Raw genomic sequence first — 25164 nt, forward strand, 5'->3', positions numbered from 1 at the left:
ATATAACACTCCAAAATAATATTTTAAATTTCCTCGCAAAAAATGGCATTTGGCAGCCACTTGCTCTGTTTTCTGCAGAGTCTAGTTTTATTCGTATATACATATATTTTAAGGACTAGATATACCCTGGGGATTCATTAATAATAAGGGGAATCTTTTTTACTCTGCCAGGACATCAACCGACAAATGCGGCGCAGCCTTCAGACTGCACAGTCGTCCACAGCCCATAACCCGCGGATTTACAATCAACTATTGCCACATATTTCTGCACAGGGAACCCTTTCTCTGCCATCGATATATTTTCTTATAATGAGGTAAGTAAAAATAGTTACCATGCAGCACATCAACATGTCTAATTAGCACGCTATTTAAGCGCCCCGGTCTACGCTGAAAATCTGCCTTGCAAGATGGCGACGTGGTTGAGATTTCAAAGGTGAAATACGGCTAACTTAGCAAGCTAGCGACAACAACAGCAATATCTTAAACGCCACGACACTAAGCTAAAGCGTTAAAGTACCGCATATTTTAAAATGGACCTTTATTGTCGTGCACGATTTTGGCGCATTTCCGGGGATGCTCTCTGCTGTAGAAATAACCCCATTCCGCCGATCAAGATAAGATACAAATTGAGTTGCGTTTATATGACAGTGTGGCGTTAAAAGACAACAATAACAACGTGCAACAGCATTATTTCACCATGCATGCCTGTAGCTGAGGCCAGGGAGGTCACCACAGCTGCTGGGTTAGTGTGGAAATTATCAGAGGGACCACTGTAAATAATTTACTTGCTAACTTTACCTAGAACTTTACCGCGATACGAAGAAAACTGATGAAAGTAGGATTTTTTTTTTAAAATTCTGCAGACGTAACGACCCCAATCCGGTCGAATATTACAATTAAGACGCTGAGAACACACAGGAGCATCATTTTCGTTTAGCTGCCATATTACATTATTTTAAAGTGCGAGAGATCCAAGAAATGACTCCCATCATGGGTTTGTTTGCAAGTTACACTAACATACACTACAACTGAGAACGAGGCTATAGTCAGGCCCCTAAGAAGTAGAGTTCCAGATTGTAATGCTAAGCATACCTATGTCATTATTATTATGCTCTGCTTTTAGAAAACATCGTGTTAAGAAAGGTTTAAGTGATTTAATGCCCTGAATGAAGCACTGTAAGAGACAATGCATTCTGGAGCCTAGGAGGTTAGCTGTTTCTTATTGAGAGGACACGTGTTAATATTTTTAAATTATTTTGAATTATATTTAGAAGTATATGACTTCCCTAGCTTCATCCTTGCGACTTTAACAAAATACTTTCCAGGTTTGGTTTGTGTGTCAGCTATGCTTGTAAATAGAAGGTCATCGCCACATGCTGCGATTCGTTTTTTTCAGAACAATAAAATGGTAATACTTCAGGCAGCTGTGGGGCTGCTGGGAACTCTTTTAGCAGTTTCTCTTATTTCATTTACCGCCAAACATTTTGACCTGTAATTGCTGAGCTGATTTGTTCTACCTGAATTTGGCTCAAAGCCATAAGGTGCTGTTGAAAATGAGGTTGAGCCTTTTATAGATTTAAGAACCACATTCACAGACTGTCTGGTGCTGGTTTTGTGGAGATGATGATGATGAACACATTTGTCACTGCATTTAGGGTTTACAAAGGGAGCCATGAAAGTTATTTTTTTTTATTTGTTTTTATTAAAAAAAACCCCCACCAGCAATCACCAGTTGGGTAGTTACAAGTTATTTTGTTGTTTGTAGTCTTTTTCTAATTATTAAAATAGATCTTGGCCAGGGATTGAAAGGTAAATGGTAAGTATTTGTATAGCGCTTTACTAGTCCCTAAGGACCCCAAAGCGCTTTACACAGCCTTCACACATCCACACTGGTGATGTGTGAAGGCACCCTGGGGCGCACTGACAGAGGCGAGGCTGCCAGACACTGGCGCCACCGGGCCCTCTGACCACCACCAGTAGGCAACGGGTGAAGTGTCTTGCCCAAGGACACAACGACCGAGACTGTCCAAGCCAGGGCTCGAGCCGGCAACCTTCCGATTACAAGGCGAACGCCCAACTCTTGAGCCATGATCGCCCCATAAAGTAACATCTCTTCAACTTTAGTGACCGGTAACGGTTATAACTGTTTGCAGTAAACTAGCATGCAGACTAAATTAGTTTTAGTTCATCAGTATAGTGCTGACTGCTGAATAGTGCCGTCATTATTACTGCAAGAGGATCCTGCACTATTAGGCCATCATTTTTTATTTTTTGTACATGCACTATATATTCATACTCTGCATGCAAACACTTCAAATTTTCAGGAAAAGCACATTCAGAAATGGCTTAAAATTTCTATCAGTCATTCATTATTTGGAGTTTTGTTAGCAGTGTACCTATTTATTGCCTGTATCTGTAGAATATTAAACACGCTTGTACTTGCTTATGGCGAGTCATATCGTGTAATCTATGATATTGGCACTGTTGTCACACATGGCAGATTTTCCTTGTGTCTTACAGGCCTATTGTTGGTATGTGTTGTTTTTATCCATAAATATTTAGTCAAAATACAAAACTTTGTGCATTAGTTCATTTGGAACGCACTGGAGTATCTGGGCTCTATGATTTGTTATTAGAGAGAAGACAATGCACCCTGGCTCGGTCCTGGCTCTTGTTCTTTGTACGATGCTTGACTAATTGAGGGTGACAGGATTCTGCGCAGCCAAGACAAACTCACTAATTTTCATCTGAATCCAGTTTTGTTTAAATGCAGTGGCTAAGTTGTTCATCGTGGGTACAGTTATGGGACGCTATTCTGACAGAAGAACATGAAACAACATGAATAGAAAGTTTAAACCACCTCCGAACAGAAGTTTGTTAAAATCTGAGAAACTGTTCCCATGTAAAGGGAAATAGCCTTCAATACACAGTAGATTGTTTGTACAGAAGATAGAAACCATAATAATATATTGATTAAAAATCTATGAATCTTGTGCCACGTGTAGAAAATGTCTTCACAGTTTTAAAAATAAATTGTAGAAATAAATTGACATTTAAATGCTGGTTTTCTGCAATCCGTTTATCCAGATGTTATAATCTGATTTCAGTGTAACCGAAGACATGGAGGCAGTAAATGAATAGTATGAATACATCTGTGACTCAAAGTAGCTGAAATAGACCCTCACAGTAGTTTTCTTTCCCCTATAGTCAGTATTTTCACGATAAAATGTCAATAAAATTCCTTCATTAAACCACCTGTTCACTACCCTCCACCTCTCTCTTTTTTTTAACAGTGATGAATACAGCAAGGCTGAGTCTATATTTATTTTAAAGCTTAAGTTACTAAATATTTTGCAGATTTAGGTTATTAATCTCAAATATAGAGCAGCATGGTGGAGTCATGGCTAGCACTCTCCTCACAGCAACAGGGTTCTGGGTTGGAGTCTTGTTCTGCCCTTACCTGTGTGGGTTCACTTCGGGTACTCTAAGAGTCCAAAAACATTAATTGGCAATTGGCCGGAGGTGTGAAAGTCTTTTTTTTTTCTTCTTTAAAATAAATCTAAAAAATATCTAAATATTGGTGGTCTTTTTTGTTGGTGCTTTTGAATCTGGGTGCATTTTTGTATGTTTGAGCTCCCTACACATTACACAGTCTAAAACAAAAGGTTTAGTTTAATACAAACAGTCAAGAATCAGGTTCATTGAATTATAAATAATAATGTTAGTGTTATAATTATTTTATTTTGGGGTATGTTAACTTCATTACTTACACTGGGAATGAGGTGATTTTTGATCAAAGCCAAAATTCTCCTCACAGATACTTTGTTGTTCATATAAATATGTCTTAACCAGCCTGATCACATTGGGACTGGTCTGTTCCCTAGTGCCTATGTGTTTGTGTTGCTCATTTCCAGTTGTGGTTTGCGTAATTTTTCCAGGGTTCTTGAAAAATATTTTTATCATGCACTTAAATATTTTCAGCTTATATGATGACTTGATTAGGTTTTTTTAAGTACAGAAAAATACTTAAAAAAAAATATATACATTCATGTCTTAAATGTGACTCTTTGAAAAGTGCATGTATGTTTCTGTCTGGTGCAGGTGGTTCGTGTCTCCTAACATGGTCTAGCTAAACTCTGCATTCCGTGAAGCAGCTACAGCCCGCTAGCACTGAGCCAGGATGTCCAGTAGCTCGGGCTACCCCCCGAGTCAGGGGAGCTTCAGCAGTGAGCAGAGCCGATACCCATCACAATCTGTCCAGTACACCTTTACCAGCAGCCGGCACCCACAGGTAAAGCCTCCTTTCTGCTTTCTTTTGTTTTGAGCGAACAGTCATGTTTGTATCCTCACCGAGTCAACCACTATTAGCCTTTTTGTTGTGGTGTAGAATCTCACTGACAGCTTTGATCGTGTTGCATTAGTGTTTGCCTGTATGATAGATTTTAAGCTGTTGATGGTGATATCTGAAAGAGCAGGGGATAGATTATTTTCACTTTTCAAAAATACCACTTGTTCTGAGTTGACCAATCAGTGTCCTCCCAGGATTGAACCAGGGATCTTTTGCTTGTTGGGCTAATGCCAAAAGAAGCTACACTATGGAGCCATAGCTTTACTTCTATGAGAAATTACACTACTGTTTTCAGTAAAAAAAAAATGGTGTAAAATGATTTTATTTATTTTATCTTTTTTTTCTCTCTCCTTTCAAACTTGCTATGACATTTGCCTCTCCCTGCTGGAAACTACCTAAAACTTTGTGATTTGTTTTCTTCCTCTACTTGGCTAAAAGCTATCTTTTAGTGGTGCACTTGGTTTTTGGTTTAAGGAAAAAAGTGAGAGCTTTGAAGTGAAAATAAATGCAATAGATTAATCAGTCCTGTAGCATAAATACACACCATTTGGTTTTTGTAATTGTTGGATGTCAAAAATGGGATAGAATCTAAAATTTGATTAGTAGTCTAGCTTTAGCTAGTATTCCAAATGAAATCAATCTGTTCCTCTTTCTGTTAATTGTGGCTTAGGGTGCAGTATGAGTAGATATCTCTTCATACTGAATTGGAACCTCACTCCTTACCAAGAAGTTTTTGTTTTTGTTTATATTTTATGTGTGAATAAAAGATTGGCCAATGACAGCAGAACTTTAAAGATGTTGTTAATTGAGGCTTTGGGCTTGCTTTTGAACCAGTTGATTTGAAAAGGTAATGCACACGCTAGGACTAATTTACAGCCAGATTCCATCTTTGCATGGAAAACGAGTCCAAAGTTGAGTTTTTACCAAGCTCACTGTCATGTTGTTTGTGGCTTTTAAGATTTTAAGGAGCTTTATTGCTTCATTTTCAACTACAACTGAAGATTGAAGTGATTTAAAAAAACAAAACAAAACCCAAGACCAAACCCATTTTTTAATTTATTAGTGTTACATTGTTTATTTAAACCAATTAGAAATGCATCGATGCTGATTAAGTTTGCTTGTAGTCTCAGTAGTGAAAAACCATGTGTGGTGGTAATTCCCGTAGCAGTATTTAACTCTAGAGCATCGTCCTTTTGCGCATTCATTTGAGAATGTTGGATGGTGTTTGGACATTTTCAGTGACACGTTTCTTAGAAGCATACTTTCACAGAAAACTCTCGATGGGACATTTCTGAGCATTCACATTGTTTGCTTAAATCTGGGACAAAATGGGAATTTAGAAATGTTTCCTGTAACTGCATTTGCTTGTTCAGGTTTGTTTGGCAGTCACACTGTGCTGATAACATTTCTGTGTTCTTTACCCCATACGGTTTTGGATAAAAGCCCCTGACTATTACAGACATTTTAATCAATGTTCTTGCCATCAACAACATTCCTTTTAGTTTGCCAGAGGAGGAGTAGTGCTGCTGGTTTCAGTAATTCCATTGTGAACTGACTAATGACACGTTTGAAAAACGAGTGGAACTGGGCCTCACTTCAGGCCAGCCCTTATTCTCTAGTACTAGGATATATATATTTTTTGTATATTCCTGGTAAGCTTAACCATGTCTGCAATCTCTGCCCCCCCTCCCACCCCCCGGGCAGAGGTCAGAGTAAGGACAGAATACAACATTGGCCTATCCCTGCTGATTAATTTGGGAACTTTGTTGTTTTAATAAGGTGAGATCACAGATGAAAATGGCCTCTTGGATAACTGTGCTGCATTTATAGCTGTTTTTCTTTTTCTATATATCTGCAATGTCACTGTTAAATAAACCAACAAATAAAATTATGTAAGCTAACAAAATAAGCAAAGCTAATTAGCTTAATTATTTATGATTTTAATCTCTGATTGCTGGCATCGTGATTGTCTACTCAGAGTTGCAGCTGAGTGGCAGAAATGCCCATTGAGTTGCCTTTATTAGATTAAGTAGAACAGAGTTTACAGGAAATGGGATGGGTGGGGTTGCAGACATGTGTTTATGTGCGTATGTATGCATGAGGTGAGATGCAGCACAGGTCCATGGCTAGACTCTAACTGGGGACATCACAGTTACATGATTTTTGTGCCCCTCAAAGCTTTTGGCAGCGCATTGTACAGCCAGTGATGGTGCTTACATGAGCTGCTAAGGGGTAAAAAAAAGAAAAAGCATTGTGCTTCAGGTTATAGTTCATGTGTAAAAGTGTGAGTGAAGCAGGCAGTGGAGGCAGCTTTACTGATTCAAAGTAAGATGTATCTGTAGCAGAGAAATGTGTCGCTTTTGTAGACACTACTTTCTAAGGATGATCCGGTTGCTGCATCTGTGAGGTGCTTATAGTTTGTTATGGTATGTGAGGTGATGTTTGTTTTTGTGTATTGATTTCCATTTTCCCTGCTTCACACTGTCAAGAATTTGAATGAGATTGAGATTTGAGAATTAATTTGCTAAGTGTTCCTCTTGCCTTTAGGATTTCACCGTCCCAGACTACCGGAATCACATGCAGGATCCACAGGGTCGCAGAAGACCGTCTTTACTGTCCGAATTCCACCCTGGAGCTGAAAGGTAGGAGCGTAATATTCAAATACCAAGCTGCTTATTAGGCTTTATTAGGTGCTTTCTTATTTCATTTTAGGTTTTGTTCTAGAGAGGTTTTCCCTTCTTGCATCTAGAGCAGGGCGATATGGCCAAAACTATTTATCATGATATATATTTAAAATTTGCGATAACAATATAACTGACAATATAATTGATGCGAGACAAAATACAACTCCACAACTTTACTAGCGCAAAACCCCCCCATCCATGTATTTTCACTTAAACAAGCAGCTGTTTTTTTTTATGTGCATTAAAGCTATATAAAAATTTAACATTGCAAAAGCAAATTCCTTGCTGAAAGTTTAACCAAAAGGCATTTCCAGTAGAAATGGGCTGACATATCCTGAGCATAACCATGTATAATATCCACTGAAGTTAAACAGAGGTGCTTTGCAACATTAAACTGCAGTGTGCCAAATAAAAAAGTCAAATACGTATTTTTCGGACCATAAGGTGCATGGGATTATAAGACACATTAAGTGAAACAAAGCAGTCAGATAACTCAAACTATTCTTGCTTCCTCCATTTCTGTACCATTGATTCATTAATGCTGTATTCTATCACAGCTGCTTTATTCCCATGTTGTACGTTTGAATTTTTTCAGAAATCTCTCAGTCAGAACATGCTACATCATGCTTAGGTAACTAACAAAGCTAGCGAGCTAACTTCAACTAACGTCCTGTTAACTTCTAACTCCGTTAAATGTAATAAATTCTGTTTTCATGGATGCCGGATGTTAAACTTCATAGTTACACCTGGTAAAGCAGCAACGCTGATCATTTTATTAAAGGTGAAAGAATTTAGACAGTTTTTAACTCTCAGTGATGTCACAGTGTTCGTTTGACTTTGGGACCTGAAATTGACTGAGTTTAGGACACAGATTACTCCCAGATTTACGAGTACCTTAGTCTAAATACGGCAATAATGACGGCCCACGTGCATGTTCTACAAAAAAATGTGCTTTGGTGGGTATCTGACGGACAAACACCAAACCAGTTCCACATCACTGAAGTAGCACCATTTTTACAAACCAATTCTGGTTCATCCGTTTCACTGAACGATCCGCTTTCTCTCTTCTCATTCTCCGTTGCCGCCATGCTTTTTCGGCCATGTGCGCATGCGCGTTTTACTCATATTCTATCACGATATTTCATTTACTTATCGTTGCCTAACATTGTACCGGTATTACCGTGAACGGTATAATATGGCCCAGCCTTACTTGCATCCTCCAATTAATTTTGACAGCTAGTTGCAGTTTCTGATAAATCTGTAAATTTCTTGTTTACTTTTCTTTGTCAGGCCTCCAGAGAGGCGCCATGGTTACGAACAGCAGTTTCACTCTGTCTCAGCCCAACCTGAGCATGAGGTCTTGGAGGCTAAACGCCCTCGCCTGGAGACTGTTGCTGAGGCTCATATCACCCGCACCCCTTCCACTGCAGGGGGTATTGTTCTGCCTGTGCCCCATAGTGTACAGGACAGCCTAAGAGCCACTGTGGAGGTCAAGAAGGTGGGCATCATATTTTTTATTTTGTAGGTCCTGTATTTGAACCAGTTTATCAGGCAGAAATAATTAAGCTTAAGATTGGACTAACATTTACTAATGTCAGTCTTCAGTATTCATAAAAGTTATTGTTATGAACATCAGAAAGACAAAAAATGAGGTCAGTTCTTTCCCATAATTAAGATTTCTTTATTTTGTTGGAACAAAAGTGAATATAAATGAGGACTAAAGCACAATCACTGTACAAAATAAGGCTCTCCACTATGGATAATGGCCAAATTTTAAAACATCAGCCATAGGCCCTTTATTTTGCAGTTGCTAAAGTCTTAAACTTAACAATAGGTTCTTGTAGACAATAAAAAAAAACTTGAGTCTGAGTAGACACTCATGGATTCTCAAACACTTAACACTAATGCAGTCATGATGTTTTATGAAGGTTTTATTGCTGGATGGGGCTGTTTTGGTAAGGTGTTGATTTGATTTGTATCCTCAGAGGATGTAATTTATAGGCCTTTGGACCTGAGCAGTGCATATTTGCTGATACTGTCAGGTTAGCTCATGTTTCTCTACTGTCAGTACTTGATGTTGTTCAGCTGCCTTTTTGCTTAGTCTCTCATCCTACAATCAGAGGAACTCTGCTGTCTTGGACTGCCAGTGAAGGTTGTAGTCCTTGTTCTGCCCTGGACATCATCTGTGAACTGGAAAGGCAGAGTAGAACAAGAAATGCTCTTTCTAGCTGCTAGACAATGACAGTCAGAGTCAGTCTGTAGGAGGTGAGAACGACTGGAGAGGTAGCTGAATGGCTCAGAGCCTGCGCATAGGGAAGCATGAAACCAAACAGGTTTGTGTTGGTTAGTGGTGAATTAATTTTCAAAAATAAAATACTTGGTAAATTAAGCTCTTCTGTCATATTATTGCCAGATTGCCTACCAATAATTTGTATAAACTTATTTAACAGTTTTTTGGTTTTTTTGCCAGGAGACTCAGTTCACTGTCAAAGTGGAGTCTTCCCCAGGAGGACCTACACTACACATGGGGGAGGAGCAGGACACCTCTCCTTCTAAACTGTCCAAGGAAGAGCTGATCCAGAGTATGGACCGTGTAGACCGAGAGATTGCTAAAGTGGAGCAGCAGATTTTCAAGTTGAAGAAAAAGCAGGTTGGTTACCCAGCTTGGCCTTTTTTCTCTTAACATATTTCAAACACAATGAGTGTTGTGTAAGAAAACATGGCACAGATAATGTTTTTCTTTCTTTTTCTTTAAGAAATAAACTGAGGGACTGATATGATACAAATTTTAGAACAGCATTGAGGAAGTGCTTAAATATAAATGTTTTGTTGCTTTTATGCAACTGTATCACAGCTAAACTTCAAACTGACTTTTTATTGAAAGTGACACTGAGGATAAATACTAAGAAAAATATTCATGGGAGGGTCTCAGAAATCCGCAAATCCATTTAGTGTAAAAAGTGTTGTACTTTCAGCTCAGGGTTAAAGTAATCTACCGGAAGTCTTTCCCTTTGAGAAAAGCCTGTTCAGTATGTCTGGTGCTAAATATCAAGTCAAATATCAGTTCTCTACTGACTTGGTGATGATAAGCCCTGGAGGCTTGCTTGTCTTCTCGGTGAGCTCCAAGTTGCTCTTTGACCTTGAAAATTAAAGCATTCCTCAGGGCTATAAGATGCCACTGCTGTAAATCTATAGGCTGACAGACTTGTGTCTTTCATTTTCTTGTATTTTTCCTAGAAGGCACTCTCAGAAACGACATTTCTAGATCCCTAGGTTTACTTTTTTTCTTCAGCTCAGCATCCTATTTAGATTAGATTGTTGTTGTTTTTTTGTTTGTTTTTTTGCTTCTTGGTCGTCTTCGAACTGCTATCTCTTTTGGAATTCTACTTAATTAGATAGAAATGTTAGCTGATCAAGGCTGCAAGAGAATACCTCTCCCTTTTCTAGTCTGCCTTTTCCCAAGGGTTTCAGGGATTTAATGTTTATTTGAGGTATTTCAGGAACTCCTAATCTGGTCCCTGTAACCTGGTAGTTTACATAACCTTTAGCTTGTAAACATTGACCTAGCAAACATTCAGCAGATTAGTGTGTCTGTGTTTATTAACATGGCCCCAGTTAGGGCTGTTCGATATAACGGTATATATCGGATGACAGTATAAAAACGTCTATCATTTCATTTTACGCTATCGTTTGTTTCGTGGTGTCGCAAAATAAACTGTTTACGGCAATGTTTTTTTTCATCGTTTTGATGGTCACTGTAGTGGCTATATTAATTTCTTAAAGTTCTCTCTTTCTCTTATATTTAATATAACCACACTACGGACGGACAAGCGCCTGTTTTTATGGGTTGTCGTTAGCAACAACAACGGTAACACCATCGCACCATCCGCTTGTTTATTTTCCAGTCCACATAAACCTTTCACAATAAAGCTCAAGATCCTATTGAGAATTTTCAAAATAAACGGAATCACGTGAAAAAGTATGCAGAGTATTGACGGATGAGAAGCAAAAAAAGAGTTGTCAGGTGCTAAAAAATAAACCTTAGACTCAAATGTTAGAACAGGCTTTCCCCGCAGCACGTCGTGTAATAAATACTCACAATAAAAACGGCAGCCGTTACAACCTATGCCTAAAAATGTGTAGTTTCATGCATCGGTTAAAACACTCGACTCCAGGTACAAGACGCCCAGCTGGAAACACTTCACCTATCCGAGATTCACAGAATTTACAGAAAATATTACATTTTTTGTGATTTATATCGTTATCGGACGATAGATGTTTTATATCGGGATATGAGATTTTGGTGATATCGCACAGCCCTAGCCCCAGTGGCAGAAACCTTCAGCCTTATACACAAAAACGCCTGCAGGGAATAATTTGACAATACCTGCATGGTCCTCATATATGAGATGCCGGGATCAGATCACTACACTGTTTATGGGTCTGTGTTTTTTCACAATCTGCTCTGTATGGTCATGCATAGATGAAATAAGTCTCTCCACTCCACATTGTTATTCTGAGCTTGTGTGCCATAGGTCAAAAATTCATGTGTTCTTGTTGTCTCTTAGCAACAACTTGAAGAGGAAGCAGCAAAGCCAGTGGAGCCCGAAAAGCCAGTGACTCCTCCCCCGGTGGAGCACAAGCACCGCAGCATAGTCCAAATCATCTACGACGAAAACAGGGTTAGTCGTCTCATGCAAACACAAAGACACGCCTGCAAGTAGCATTGGTTCTTTGCTCTCTGGTCTCTGTTAGTTTATTATCTTGAATAATTGCAAACAGTGTCTGCAGAGCTGGGAGAACAACATTACTTTTTCTGTTTAAAATCGTGCCACAATAAGCTGTGAGCAAGTGTTAAAACCACCAATGACACCAGCCAACCCGTGACAGTCTCCACCCTCAAATTAAGTAATTCTTTTTGTTAGCTGATGGGTTTGGAGTTTAATTTCACTCCCACTAATCACTTTCTGTAGTATCTAAGCTGTGGTAACCAACTGATGATATCTGAACGGTTCCTGTTATTGCTGACTCTCCTCACCCCCGTTTATATGCATCATCTGTTAGAAGAAGATGGAATATTTTGTGGTTGTAGCATTGTGTTTTGAAGTTAATGGGACTAGAAATGATGCTTCTTTTAAGTGCCGAATCTGTTTATCAAACAGAAGATGTGATTCTTTGTATCAGTTAAGAATATATTAATCTCATTCAAGGGCGGAGGTAAGCCTCATTATGTGTATTTCAGTTGAACAACAGTGCAGCAAGTGAGGATGTGTTTACAGAGGTCACTGGAGTTCATGTGTGTCAGACAGTGTTGTGGTAGGAGAGCGCTGGGACACGCCTTCCCTTCTCAGTCAACCATTAACCCTTTAGGCTGTAAAGCTGCTCAGGCTTTGCACATAGCATTTAGTCTGGCAGCTGTGGTTGTTTATCTCAGTCTACAGATGGGGGTTTGTGAAATGTGAAAATGAAGAGTTGGTATGTCCCTAATGATCTTGAAAAAGCTGACAGACTGCAGCGATCCAAGAATACTGCCTTGACTGCACTATTATTTACACTTCAGTGGGAGTTCTCACTCTTATATTTATTTCGTTTTTTTGTATTGTGAATTGCTTTTCAGGCTTTTGCAATTTCTTGCTTTTTGAATTAATTAATGGAGGAAGATTATATGTCAAGCCAACTGAATACATCTGAAATAATCAAACACGTGTCTGTTAAACATTTTTGTTTAGTTTAGTCTTAAGATTATGGTTGTGGCCATAGTTCAGTACTTCACTTGAGAAAGGAAAAACATTTGCCCCCTCTATTTTAACTGAACCTTCCTTTTAATGCTGTGCTGGCAAAATGTCTCAGAATCAACATAAACATCCATATCTGAAGATGGTGTGTTCCTGCTGTTTCTTTTTTAGTCTCCTGTTGTAATCTTTTTTTTTTTTTTCTTTCCCCGATCTAGAAAAAAGCTGAAGAAGCCCATAAAATATTAGAAGGCCTTGGTCCCAAGGTTGAGCTGGTAAGTAGTTTAATGGTTAAGATTTTTGACCTTACATAAGCTTTGTTTAAGAAGTAGTGTTACAGTTTGTCTGTTGGCTAATAATTAATCCACCATCTGTTGCTGGTCTGTTGGGTTTTTTTTTCCCCTCTTGTTTTTTAGCCTTTGTATAACCAGCCGTCAGACACAAAGGTGTACCATGACAACATCAAGACGTGAGTGTCCATGTTTCTTTGTTGTTGTTTTTTTACAAATAGATTTAATAAATATCCTAAGTACAGGATCTGATGCTTGCCTCGGTATCAGTATAAGAAGCCTCTGAGCTGAGGACAGCAGTGGCTGTAATATTGACCATGGCGAGATAAACCCGCTGATAAGTCAGTCTAATCTTAATGCTGAGTCACCTCATTGAACTGGCCTACTGACATCAAGGAGAGCAAGAAAGGAAGTGAGAAAATGTGTGTATGTGCCTGCATTGGGTGTGTTTAAAGCAGGTTGCGTTGGGTTGAAGGTCGTGTCGTCTGGGACAAAACCCTTATCGCTGTGTACCTTGAGAGCAGCCCATCTGGCTCTGCTTTTATCAGGACAGGGCCCACTTCTGTGTGAATCTGCTGCACAGGTTGCACATTCAGGGTCGGCGCACTCGCTATTCTTTCCCCACCATCATGTGCAAACAGAATACTTATCAGTATTTTGTATTTGCTACACAAATAAAGTGTTTGGTAGTGTGCTGGAACAGAATTTGAGCTTATTGCATCAATGAATTTTGTAATTCTTAAAGGTAGCAGCTAAAGGCAACTCTTGCTCTGTTGAAACTAAAGTTGTTTTTTTTGTTTTTGTTTTTTTGTTTTGGTAATACTTTAAAAATAGTGACTGATTTTTGGCAACTGTTTACTTTCAGAAACCAAGTCATGAGGAAGAAGCTGATTTTGTTTTTTAAGAGGAGGAACCATGCACGTAAGCAAAGGGTAAGTGTCCTTGTACATTTATTTGTGTCATTGTTATGGATACAGCTCAAATAGCATCCCGTATTTCCATGGTTAGTGTGACATCCATAACGTATGTGACTGTCCTTAGATGACCTGAGCTGAACTTGATGTGATATAAGCACATTGTGATAAATGTTTTTTTATATGTGCTAGATTCTTTGCTTATGTAAAGCTAAATAGTATTGAGATAGTCTTGACATATTGAGCCCTAAGACGCAACGTGGCTTTTGTCCTGTCTTCCTTCACTCACACATAACTGGTTCCAACAGATGGCTGTATCTCCCTAAGTATGGTTGTGCTGGACATTTCTTCCTGTTAAAAGGGAGTTTTTCCTTCCCACTGTCACCAAGTGCTTTCTCAGAGGGAGCCATCTTGATTATTGGGGTCTTCTCTGCATTATTGCAGGGTCTTTACGTTAAAATATTAACCGCCTTGAGGCGACAGTTGGTGTGAGTTGGCGCTATCTACATGAAAAAGAATTGAATTGAATCTTGACGCAATACATGACACAAATAACAAAACATTTATTCAGGTTTTAAAGTTTGTATCAGAACATCCGACAGTTTTACGGGGTCCATTTTATTAGACTGACTAATAAATGCTGAACCTTGGTGAACATTTAATTTAAATATTTTTTTAATAGTTTTCTTTAAAAGAAACTCTTGTAATTATCTGTAGTTAAATATAGAAGGTTATAGTGAAGCAAATTAGCATTTTATCTTACTCATGAAAGTTTAATAATTGAGACTTCCAATTTGAACAAAGTTTAAAAAGGGTACCGTATTTTCCGCACTATAAGGCGCACTTAAAATCCTTTAATTTTCTCAAAAATCAGGAGTGCGCCTTATAATCTGGTGTGCCTTATCTATGAATTCTGGCTGTGTTTATTGACCTCGAACCAATTTTAAGTGGTACACGGCGCTCAAAAATCTGTCAAAAAATGTTTTAGTAGGACTTTGCTAAGCTACAAAGCCACACCACTTGATGGATTGTCTGAGCGTTATGGCTACCGTAGTCAGGAGCCTCACGACTCATAGTAATCTGGGTCCAAAAATTCGTCCGCATCAGGTCCCAAAGTCAAACGAACACTGTGTAAATTCTTTCATCTTTAATAAAAATGATCAGTGTTGCTGCTTTACCAGGTGTTACAATTAAGTTTAACATCCAGGCATCCATGAAAACAGAATTTATTAAATTTAACGGAGTTAGAAGTTAGCAGAAAGTTAGCTCGCTAGTTTCGCTAGTTACCTAAACATGATATACCATGTTCTGAGAGATTTCTGGGCAAAAATAAAACGTACAGCCCTGCTATCACTTCCAAAATAAATGAAGACAGAAAACTACACGGCAGTAATGTTTGTAGGGTTACTGAAGTCGGACTAGCTGGTATATAATGCTGTGCTAGTGATCGCTAGCGACACAGCTATGTTAGCATAACAAAGCATAAGAGAGTGGGCCCAAAACTCCGTCTGCTTCTGGTTCCAAAGTCAAACGAACACTGTGGCATCACTGAGAGTTAAAAACTGTCTAAATTCTTCCATCTTTAATAAAATGATCAGCGTAGCTGCTTTACCAGGTGTAACAATTAAGTTTAATATCCAGGCATCCATGAAAACATGGTATATGGTATATACTGCTGTGCTAGTGATCGTTAGCGACACAGCTATGTTAGCATAACAAAGCATAACACAGTGAACCTGGAGAATGAACGCTAACTTTTTTCCACTTGATAAAAGTTCCCGATGTGTTTTTTTGACAAATGCAATTGCGTGGAAAATTACTATAAATGGACCAAACTTCAGTAGGGGAGAACAACTGAGATAATCCAGCCTAGGGCTGTGCGATATGACAAAAATCTCATATCCCGATATAAGACATTTATCGTCCTGACAACGATAAAAATCACAAAAATGTAATATTTTCTGTAAATTCTGTGAATCTCAGGCAACTCGACTTGCGTTTAGTTTTTCCAGCTGGGCGTCCTTTACCTGGATTCGAGTGTTTTAACTGATGCATGAAACTATACATTTTTAGACATAAGTTGTAACGGCCACCACTTTCTTTCAAAGTTTGAGTCTAAGGTTTATTTTTTAGCACCTGACGCTCTTTTTTTTTGCTTCTCATCCGTAAACTCTCTGCATACTCTTTCATTTGATTCAGTTTATTCTGAAAAGTCTCAACAGGATCTTGAGCTTTATTGTGAAAGGTTTACGTGGAAAACAAACAAGCGGACAGCGGAGCCAGGCAATGGTTTTACCGTCATTGTTGCTAATGACAACACGTAAAAACAGGCACTTGTCCGTCCATAGTGTGGTTATATTAAATATAAGAGAAAGAGAGGCTTTAAGAAATTAATATAGCCACTACAGTGACTGTCAAAACGATGAAAAATATTGCTGTAAACAGTTTAGTTTACGACACCACGAAAGAAACGATAGCGTAATAGGAAATGATAGACGTTTTTATATTGTCATCCGATATATATCGTTATATCGAACAGCCCTAATCCAGCCACAGTATGAGGTTAGTCATAGGGGTGGGCGATATAAATGATATACGATAGAAACTATATAAATTTGGCCAACAATAGAGCTTTTGACTATACCGCTCTATCGCGATACCACATGTTAATGATGTCATCAAGCTGCGCCTGTTTTGGTCGAAATCTGTTTCATGGCTCTAATGAATTTTGTTTCCCCAAAATTTATTTTAAGACCTACATGGAGAGCATTGCTGGGGAGAAGGGACTTTTTTATGTATATAACTATGGTTGGGCGATATTTAAAAATTTGCCAACCAACAATCCATCGTCCATTGTCCAATAATCGACAATGGGCGATATATTCACGCATGCGCAGACTTTTTGATGGGTGGAGCAATGTAATTATGCACGGACCGATTTACAACACAGAAGAAGTCCAAACATGGATATATAAAGTCGCCAATTTGGGATTTCTTTGGCTTTAAACCAATGAAAGAGGTAAACTTAAGGATGTAACCAAAATGGTGTGCCGCTGACGTATAGTGCAAGCAAAGGACTGAAACATGACTAACTTGCATTAGCATGTATGTGTCCACCATCTGAATGTTTTTTTCTGAAAATAGGCTACTACCTTTCTTTCTTTCTGTTATGAGTTTGAGTAAATGAATCACTGCATTTGGGCACACTCTGAGGACGGTGTATCTACTCGCAGATGAAAGATGGTGCTGTTAAAACAGCACTATTATTTATTTATTTTTCTGTTTACTGCTTCTATTAGCTCCATCGTTATTAGCAAACTTACTCATGGGCAAATACATAAATAAATCGCCCTTGTAAAAACAATTGACGATAGGCTGTAGTCAATATATTCGTCCAATCGCCCAACCCTATACATAACCCATCTGCCCCATTCAACTCTCGTGCAAATTTCATTTCAAATCAGACTTTGACAGGCCAGAAGAGGAAAATGATGGAATATTCCTGTCCGTTTTTTCATATTTACAGTAAATTTTAAACAACATCTCACAAAAAAGGGAGCAGATCGAGCGTTTTGCAATCTTTATTCCAAAAAAACTGTTGGAACTGTTGCCATTAACAATCAACATTAGCATGTTGGTAAGAAAACCTTTTGAAATTAAGTTAACTAAGTATCCTGTATGTTAACTAGAGTTTGAGCATTTGTAACAAACATAACAGATAAAAATCTGTTGGAAACTCTACGAGTTATCCAGCGCACCTCACTGACTCATTTTTCCAGTGAACATCAGCAAGCAGTTCTGCATCTGTTATCTGAGTGTCAGGCCTGTGGTCAGTAGACCAGCATTGTTGTCCCTTGAGCTGTGCTAATGGCTAATAAAAATAATGTACTGATGTATTTACAGAACAGGAAACATCTTGTTTTCCCTTGTTTGTTCACTGTGGCAGCCAATAAATGCTTTTTTTATGTAACAGAATAATAAATATTGTCACATCAAAGACCATTTCTTAGAAACGGCTGGCCAATTCTTGGTCTTTCTTATCAGTTACCATTTATTTAAATATTTCAAACGTAAGCTGTGTGGAAACACGTGTGTGTGTGTGTGTGTGTGTGTGTGTGTGTGTGTGTGTGTGTGTGTGTGTGTGTGTGTGTGGCAGTGGCAGTGGCTCAGTGAGTCCCACCTTTCCCTCTGTGTCAGACAGGCTTTTGGACTCTGAACAATGGCAGAGTGCACATGGCTACATGCCAAGAGGAAGGTGAATTGTTTGTCTATCGCTGCACAAAGTGGAAATGAGGCTATATTGTCCTGCAGTCTTTCCAGATCGTAACTTAACATTTTAACTGTGACAATTTTGGAAATTATTACAAACAAATCCTTTTTTCCCTCCACAGTTACTAATAAATATATGGTACCTGTGTGTGTTAATAACAACTAAAACAAAGAGGCAATGAGCTTTTGAACCTTATTTGTAGATAGAATTGGTGGATGGGAGCAGCTTGTGCGTGGGTCAGGATACTGAAATAAGTAATGTCAAAGGCAGACACAAACCGCACAACCGACACGAGTTCCCGAGCAGCTTGTACTCAGTGAACTCTTCTGCTTTCACTTCAGCCCGTCTGTCGCCATGTTTACTTTCTCACTCCCTTTCAATGATAAAGTACAACACAGGTTTCAGTGACTGGTCAAATAACACATGTGCTAATAAACACACGCTTAACTGCATGTAAAATCACAATCATTGGGGGTTTTTTGGGTTTTTTTTTCTTCAACTTTTTAACCTTTAACATTATTTGCATCTGTTTTGCCTCATCTGTCCACTGGTGTAGCAGCGTTTGGGTTGGCCCCAACAAACTGAGTTGTTGCCTTTGTTTGTTCAAAAATGTTTGAGTGCAGTTCCTGGCGAATGAGCCAGAGATTTTTGCTGGTGTTTAACAGCAATGCTGTTATGATCCACCAGATTTGGTGCATTTTTGTTATTTGAATTAATTATAAATCTGTGTTGGGGAGTGTTACTTTACATCACACGATCGTTACAATTAAAATCCATTGAGAGCGTAACCTACTGTCATTACATTATATTGCAACAGTTCACAACAGCTTCTAGGACAATCGGCCAGTAAAAGACAGTAAATGTTGGTACTACTTTTTTTTTAGCACTTATTGCACTTTTAGAGACAGCTTTTGACAATATTGCATGATAAAAGAAGACGGTGTTGAGTTAGAGTACTGGTCCTAGTTGAAAGTTTCCTCACATAAATACTGGATGTCAAGGCAATGCCATCCAGATTAAATATCTCTTTCACATATTCTGCAGAGCCAGATATAAAAACTTAATTTTTGTTTGGAGATTGCAGGTGCTTCCTTAAAATGTGGTGTAATATTGCTTAAAAGAATGAAGGGAACACTTGATTCTCACAATCCAACACAAGGTCGGTTAAATTTCAGGTATAAGGAAGCATAAACCATGTCTGTTGCAAATGAAAGTAACATCAGGAGCACTAGAAATGCAACAAGATAAAAAAAGGAATGGTTGTAGAGGTGTTGGCCACAGATCATTGCTCTCTCCTGAGTAATTTTTCTCTATTTGCGATTTTTGCTGATGTCCTTGTCAATGCTGATAGGATGAGCTGCCCATTCAGGTTGCATAAGCAGTGTAGCTCCTCCAGCATGGCATACCCATAAGTGCCAAGAAGGGTTAAGTAAGTAAAACTTTATTTATATAGCACCTTTCAGGATATAAAATCACAAAGTGCTTCACAAGAGCCAACAATGTAAAAATAAATAAATAAATAAATGAATAAAAGCAGATTTAGAGAGATGTTTTTAACTGGCTTTTAAAAGAGACTGTACAGTCAAGTCCAAAGGAAGAGAGTTGCAGAGTCTGAAGGCCACTGAACAGAAGGCTCTGTCTCCTTTTGTTTTCAGCTTAGTATGGGGCATCATCTGCAGACCCTGGTCACAGGACCTCGGGGACCTATGGGTACAGAAGTCCTCTGATATAACCTAGTGCTTGTCCACGAAGAGCTCTCAGTGAGTGAAAGAATCTTAAATTTCACTCTGATGTAGACCGAAAGCCAGTATAGCTATATCAAGAGCAGCATTTTAAAGAACTTGCAAGCGTTCTTTGGGGGCTTTGCTAAGACATGTATACAGTGCATTGCAGTAATCCAATCGTGATGAAACCAAAGCATGAATGATCATTTCCAGTTTAGGACGTGACACAATGGATCTTAGTTTGGCAATATTTTTTAGATGATAAAAACAGGAGCGAACCAGAGACTTGATGTGCATATAAAGTAAAACTAGAGGTTCCATAATCAAGTTTCTTTAAAAAAAATTGCCAAACATTGAAATCAGTAGGTACCTTACTGGAGGCCAGTGAAACATTGACAATATTGAGCACACTGGAACTAATGCACTGTAAGACATTTTTCAACAAAGATGTAGGTAAAATGTCCAGAGAGCAAGAAGAGGCTTTCATTGTACCAATAAGCTTCGCTAGCAGGTAAAGTTACTGCTGCAAAGCTGCGTAAGATAACTGGCCGAGCTGGTGTGGGAACCATCAACATAGATGCTGAGGAAAAGATATTATTTCTTACATTTCTGACTTTATCAACAAAAAAGGAAAGATAACGTTGACAGTCCTCATTTAAGAGTATAGGAGCAGTAGGTGTAGCAGAGGACTGTAAAACTGGTACTGATCTTGTTTTAAAAGGATAGATATAGTCTAAAATAGAAAGGCAATGTTAATAAAGTTAAATCAAAAGTCAGCTTTATTGTCAAAAACCATATGTACAGATAATAGACCGGAATTTGAAATTGCAGTGCTCCCATGGCCCTCAGTGTTACACTAAAACAACAGAAAGATAAAAAGAATTAAAATCTTATATACATTAAAATGATCCATTAGGATATCTACATCATTATAAGAGAATAAAAATAAATTAAAGCCTCAGAAAACGTGCTGGCAGTAGATGATTTTAATAAGAGCAGACCTCATAGTGAGCTGAAGACGGGGTCACAGTCACAGATAAATTAAAAATAACACTGCAGTGGTTGGAAATAAAAATGTCCTCAGAACAGAGAGAATCAACGGACAGACCCAAAGTAAAAACGAGTTCCAAAGGACAGTTGGGCTGGATAAAATTAAAAGTGTCCAGAGTCATTATCAGTATGGATGATAAAAATCCTTGACTACAACCAGTCAACGGTTTTAGGGTGGATGATTTAAAAAAAGTCACTAAAATCCTTTTTGTCATGCTGTTTGGAGCAGGTGAATGGTACACTACAGCACAATATAAAGGATCCTTTCCCCCGATTTTAATAACTTAAGACGACACCGAGGAGTCTGGAGAAACACTCATGAGATACCTGTGTTGCGGAAATCCAGGCCTATCACATCCAGGCAGGGATGTGGATGTAGAGAACCCCTCTGATATAATCCCAGGGGAGTAGGTGATCGGTAACGCCGCTGACATTTACCAGTACAGATGAGTCTGAGTTCATGTGCTTGTTTTCAGTCCAAACTCTCAAAAGACAGATGGTGTTGCAGGCAGTGTAACGTTCACCATTGAGTCTTTTTCATGTCAGTCCCATGTGCTCGATGTGAACCTGCTCTCATTTGCAATGAGAACAGGGCGCCAGTAGTGGTCTTCCAGTTCTGATGTTCAGCAGCAGTCTGCTCAGCCCTGCTTGGCTCTCATTGTGTAACAGCACATCTGCTGGTATCTCCTCCACACTCCTCAGACTGTGTTGGGAGCTGCTGCTTGTATTGATGTACCACGCTGGAGGAGCTCGATTATTTGTGTAACCTGAGTGGACACACTGATATCCCTGAAGTTTAACTTAACCCCCTCTTGATGTAGTCGTGCATGTTTCATGCTGTGTACACAGGAGCAGAAGATCTGCCAGCGTTATGACCAGCTGATGGAAGCATGGGAGAAGAAGGTGGAGAGAATGGAGAACAACCCCAGACGCAAAGCCAAGGAGAGCAGAACACGGGAGTACTATGAAAGGCAATTCCCCGAGATCCGCAAGCAGAGAGAGCAGCAGGAACGCTTCCAGAGGTAAAAATGTAAAAAAAACCAACAACCCAGAGACATATGATTAGATATTTTTGGTACTTTTTTCACAAACACACTGATGCCTTTTGAACTTCGCAAAGTGAGGATTTGGTTTAAAGAGGTCAACATACAGATTAGGGTTAAACTGAAAGTAATTGGTTTTATTTTCAGTTTTGATCAATTTTCTTTTCACCAATCAATTTAATGATCTGTGAAATGCTTGCGGTTACATTCAGAGTGAAGTCCACATGGCTGCTTGTACTGTGTAGCGAGGAGTCATTCTGGCCATGCATGGAGTCTGATCAAAACACGTAGCGTGAGTTAAAATCATAAAAAAGGAATAGTGTACGCTGGATGTGATTAAAACTGAAGGCGCCACTGTGAATTTTCACTCTCGCAGGGATTTGATACATTAACAACAAGAACTGGCACTACACCTAGATGTTAAAATTGCCTTTTCTGTCTTTAAGAGGCCTGTTCAGCGATCTCTTAAATGGAGGGCATTTGGTGGTATGTAATGGCCTACTTTGGCTCTCTGGGTTTGAGACGGGGTCAGGGTCCAGAGTCTGGTTGTTCCTGGCGCTGGCGCTTTGTGCTTTAATTGAAATATCCACATAAGAGTTTTTATGTCAGCGCTATTCATGTAGACTGCTAGACCGTGAAGGAGGAAGCCAGTAATAACTGTTCAGGGAGACTGTTTTCTTCATTAATAACGGGCACAAGGACTTTGATCTTGAAGAGGGCTTTGAAAGTCCAAAATTTCCCTTTCTCAGCAATTTGTCCCTGAGTTTGGAGGTTTATTTTTTGTTTTTTTGTTCTTAAAGGGTGTCAATGTCAGCTAGGTTCTATACAGATGTTATGGATTACTCTCTCTCTTTTTTCTTTTCTTTTTTTTTTAACATTATTTTGACAACATTTGAAATAAATGATCAATATTGTAACATTTATAACTCTGCTTTTTCACAGGGTTGGACAAAGGGGAACAGGTCTGTCTGCAACAATTGCAAGAAGCGAACATGAGATTTCTGAAATCATAGATGGGCTTTCTGAGCAGGAGGTGGGTATTAAGTGGACATAATTTGAAATGTGCTATGAGGTTCCTATGCCACAGTCATGAGCAGCTGTAACCAGTTCAGCCACTCTGGCCCTCTGAGGGTTTCTTTTTTTTCCCCCCATTGCGCCAAACAGAAAGTAGAAATATTTAGATGATAATGAGTTCTGCTGATTCTGCGGTAACCACACTAGTCTTTCTGTAACTGCTTCACTATAAAAGCATCATTGGTTTTGTGGTATAATGCTTTTAATGTGAAACTGAAACAACCGAAACAGCTGGTTAAGCAAAAAGGAGTGAAACTGTAAAAGGAGGCTCTCGAACTCACATAGTTCAAACACTGCCTGTTTGAAAAGTGTCTAGGTTTTTGTGTATTTGGAGAGGGAGAGATGTCTCTTTTATCTCCCTTACTACATCACCTCAAATCATAAAGCACATAATCTTCATGAGTAAGCTGTAAGGTGGTGTATTGGTTAAGAGGGGTAACAGAGGCTGCTTTGTCTGTGTTCCACAGAACAACGAGAAGCAGATGAGACAGCTGTCAGTCATCCCACCCATGATGTATGACTCTGAGCAGAGGCGAGTGAAGTTCATTAACATGAACGGCTTGATGGACGACCCAATGAAGGTGTACAAAGCCCGGCAGTTCATGAATGTTTGGACCGAACACGAAAAGGAGATCTTCAAGGAGAAGTGAGTTGTTTTCGTTTTGCTGGTGGCACAAGATGTTACAGTCGCAATGTCTCCCTGTACTTCAGATGTGGTTTATGGGACTTAATGCTAGCTTGCTCTTGTGGTTTTGGCACATGAATAATCTGTGGATTGTTTGTGCAGGTTTGTCCAACACCCCAAGAACTTTGGCCTGATTGCCTCCTATCTTGAAAGAAAGGTAAACTGCAGTTAAAGTGTTTGTCATAAGACTGCTTATTCTGATCTTTTGTAAGAAATTTATGTGTTCATTTTGGTTCCTATTTTTGTAGGTCTGCAAATCAATCAAATTTTATATGTATGGCACTTTATATGCAGGTCAGTGTAGTTCAGAGTGCTTGAAAGATGATTTATAAGCCAATAATAAGTAATACAATAATACAAATAATACCCGGCAAAATAAAAGTATGGAGTGCTTTGACTGCTCTGGGAGATGGGCCCTGTGAAAGAATCAATACATTTACCAAAAACAAAAAAATTAGTAGATGCATGGAATAATAAAATAGAAAAAATAGAAATTATTAAAGCTGCAAGCAGCAATGAGAGGGCCCTCCCATTCTGGTGTACCTCCAAGCGTGATGTGGTCAAATTTTGCTGAACGCCCCCAGACCTTTTTGATCCTCTTGGCATGTTACACATGTGTACCAAATTTCATTCATGTAGCTCAAACCATGCGCTGGTTGTACTATCATAAGTGACGCCATTGAGCCATTTCCTGCTCTCTGTATGTGAATCCAATAAAATATGTACATTTTCACCAGACCTTACACATGTGCAAAATTTTATGATTTTTTTTTTTTTGCATTATAAAGCCTCAAAAAGGTGTTCAAAGACATAAAATAATAATAATAAACAGAACAGATACAATAGGGCCTTTGAACATTTTGTGCTCAGGCCCTAAAAAGCAAATACAGTTGCATCACAAAATAGAATAAAATGATGAATAAAATGAAAAAGCTTCCATCAGCAAATAAAAACAAGTTGGTGTTAGAAAGTAAATAAAAAATAAATGAAGTGATGTCTATAAAGCAGACTTCTTTGTACACTTACAGTGGATATAAAAAGCATAACACATCCAGGATTTTTTATGTTAAAACAAATAAGACTGCAATAAATTTCAAACCTTTTCCACCTTTAATATGCCCTACAATTTGGACAATTCAGCTGAAAAACAAACATAATCTGTTAGGGAAAAAATAGATAGTTGATAATAATAAACCAGGTTTAAGAACGGGAAATTCTTAAATTTGATATTCCTGTTTCAGTGTGTTGCTGATTGTGTCCTATACTACTACTTGACCAAAAAGAACAACAACTACAAGACACTGGTGAGGCGAAACTATGGAAGACGGAGGAGGAACCAGGTAAATCAAA

The 25164-nt window shown here is 38.7% G+C and overlaps 1 protein-coding gene across 8 annotated transcripts in view; it reads left to right on the forward strand.

The window, feature by feature from the left end:
- The first annotated feature begins 170 nt into the window (after positions 1–170).
- The window catches only part of ncor1 (nuclear receptor corepressor 1), a 61544-nt gene continuing 36550 nt past the window's right edge, over positions 171–25164 (forward strand). For all 8 annotated transcript variants that reach the window (XM_026183266.2, XM_026183270.2, XM_026183269.2 and 5 more), the window contains exons 1-14: positions 171–314; positions 4102–4291; positions 6896–6990; positions 8323–8530; positions 9503–9682; positions 11601–11714; positions 12983–13039; positions 13181–13233; positions 13920–13986; positions 21862–22034; positions 22998–23088; positions 23597–23775; positions 23917–23971; positions 25056–25154. In XM_026183266.2, the coding sequence (XP_026039051.1) occupies positions 4181–4291; positions 6896–6990; positions 8323–8530; positions 9503–9682; positions 11601–11714; positions 12983–13039; positions 13181–13233; positions 13920–13986; positions 21862–22034; positions 22998–23088; positions 23597–23775; positions 23917–23971; positions 25056–25154 (1482 nt within the window). In that variant the 5' untranslated portion in view covers positions 171–314; positions 4102–4180. The remainder of the gene's footprint in view (positions 315–4101; positions 4292–6895; positions 6991–8322; positions 8531–9502; positions 9683–11600; positions 11715–12982; positions 13040–13180; positions 13234–13919; positions 13987–21861; positions 22035–22997; positions 23089–23596; positions 23776–23916; positions 23972–25055; positions 25155–25164) is intronic.

Source organism: Astatotilapia calliptera, chromosome 10, assembly GCF_964374335.1.
Source record: "Astatotilapia calliptera chromosome 10, fAstCal68.1, whole genome shotgun sequence".
Classification (NCBI taxonomy): Eukaryota; Metazoa; Chordata; class Actinopteri; order Cichliformes; family Cichlidae; genus Astatotilapia; species Astatotilapia calliptera.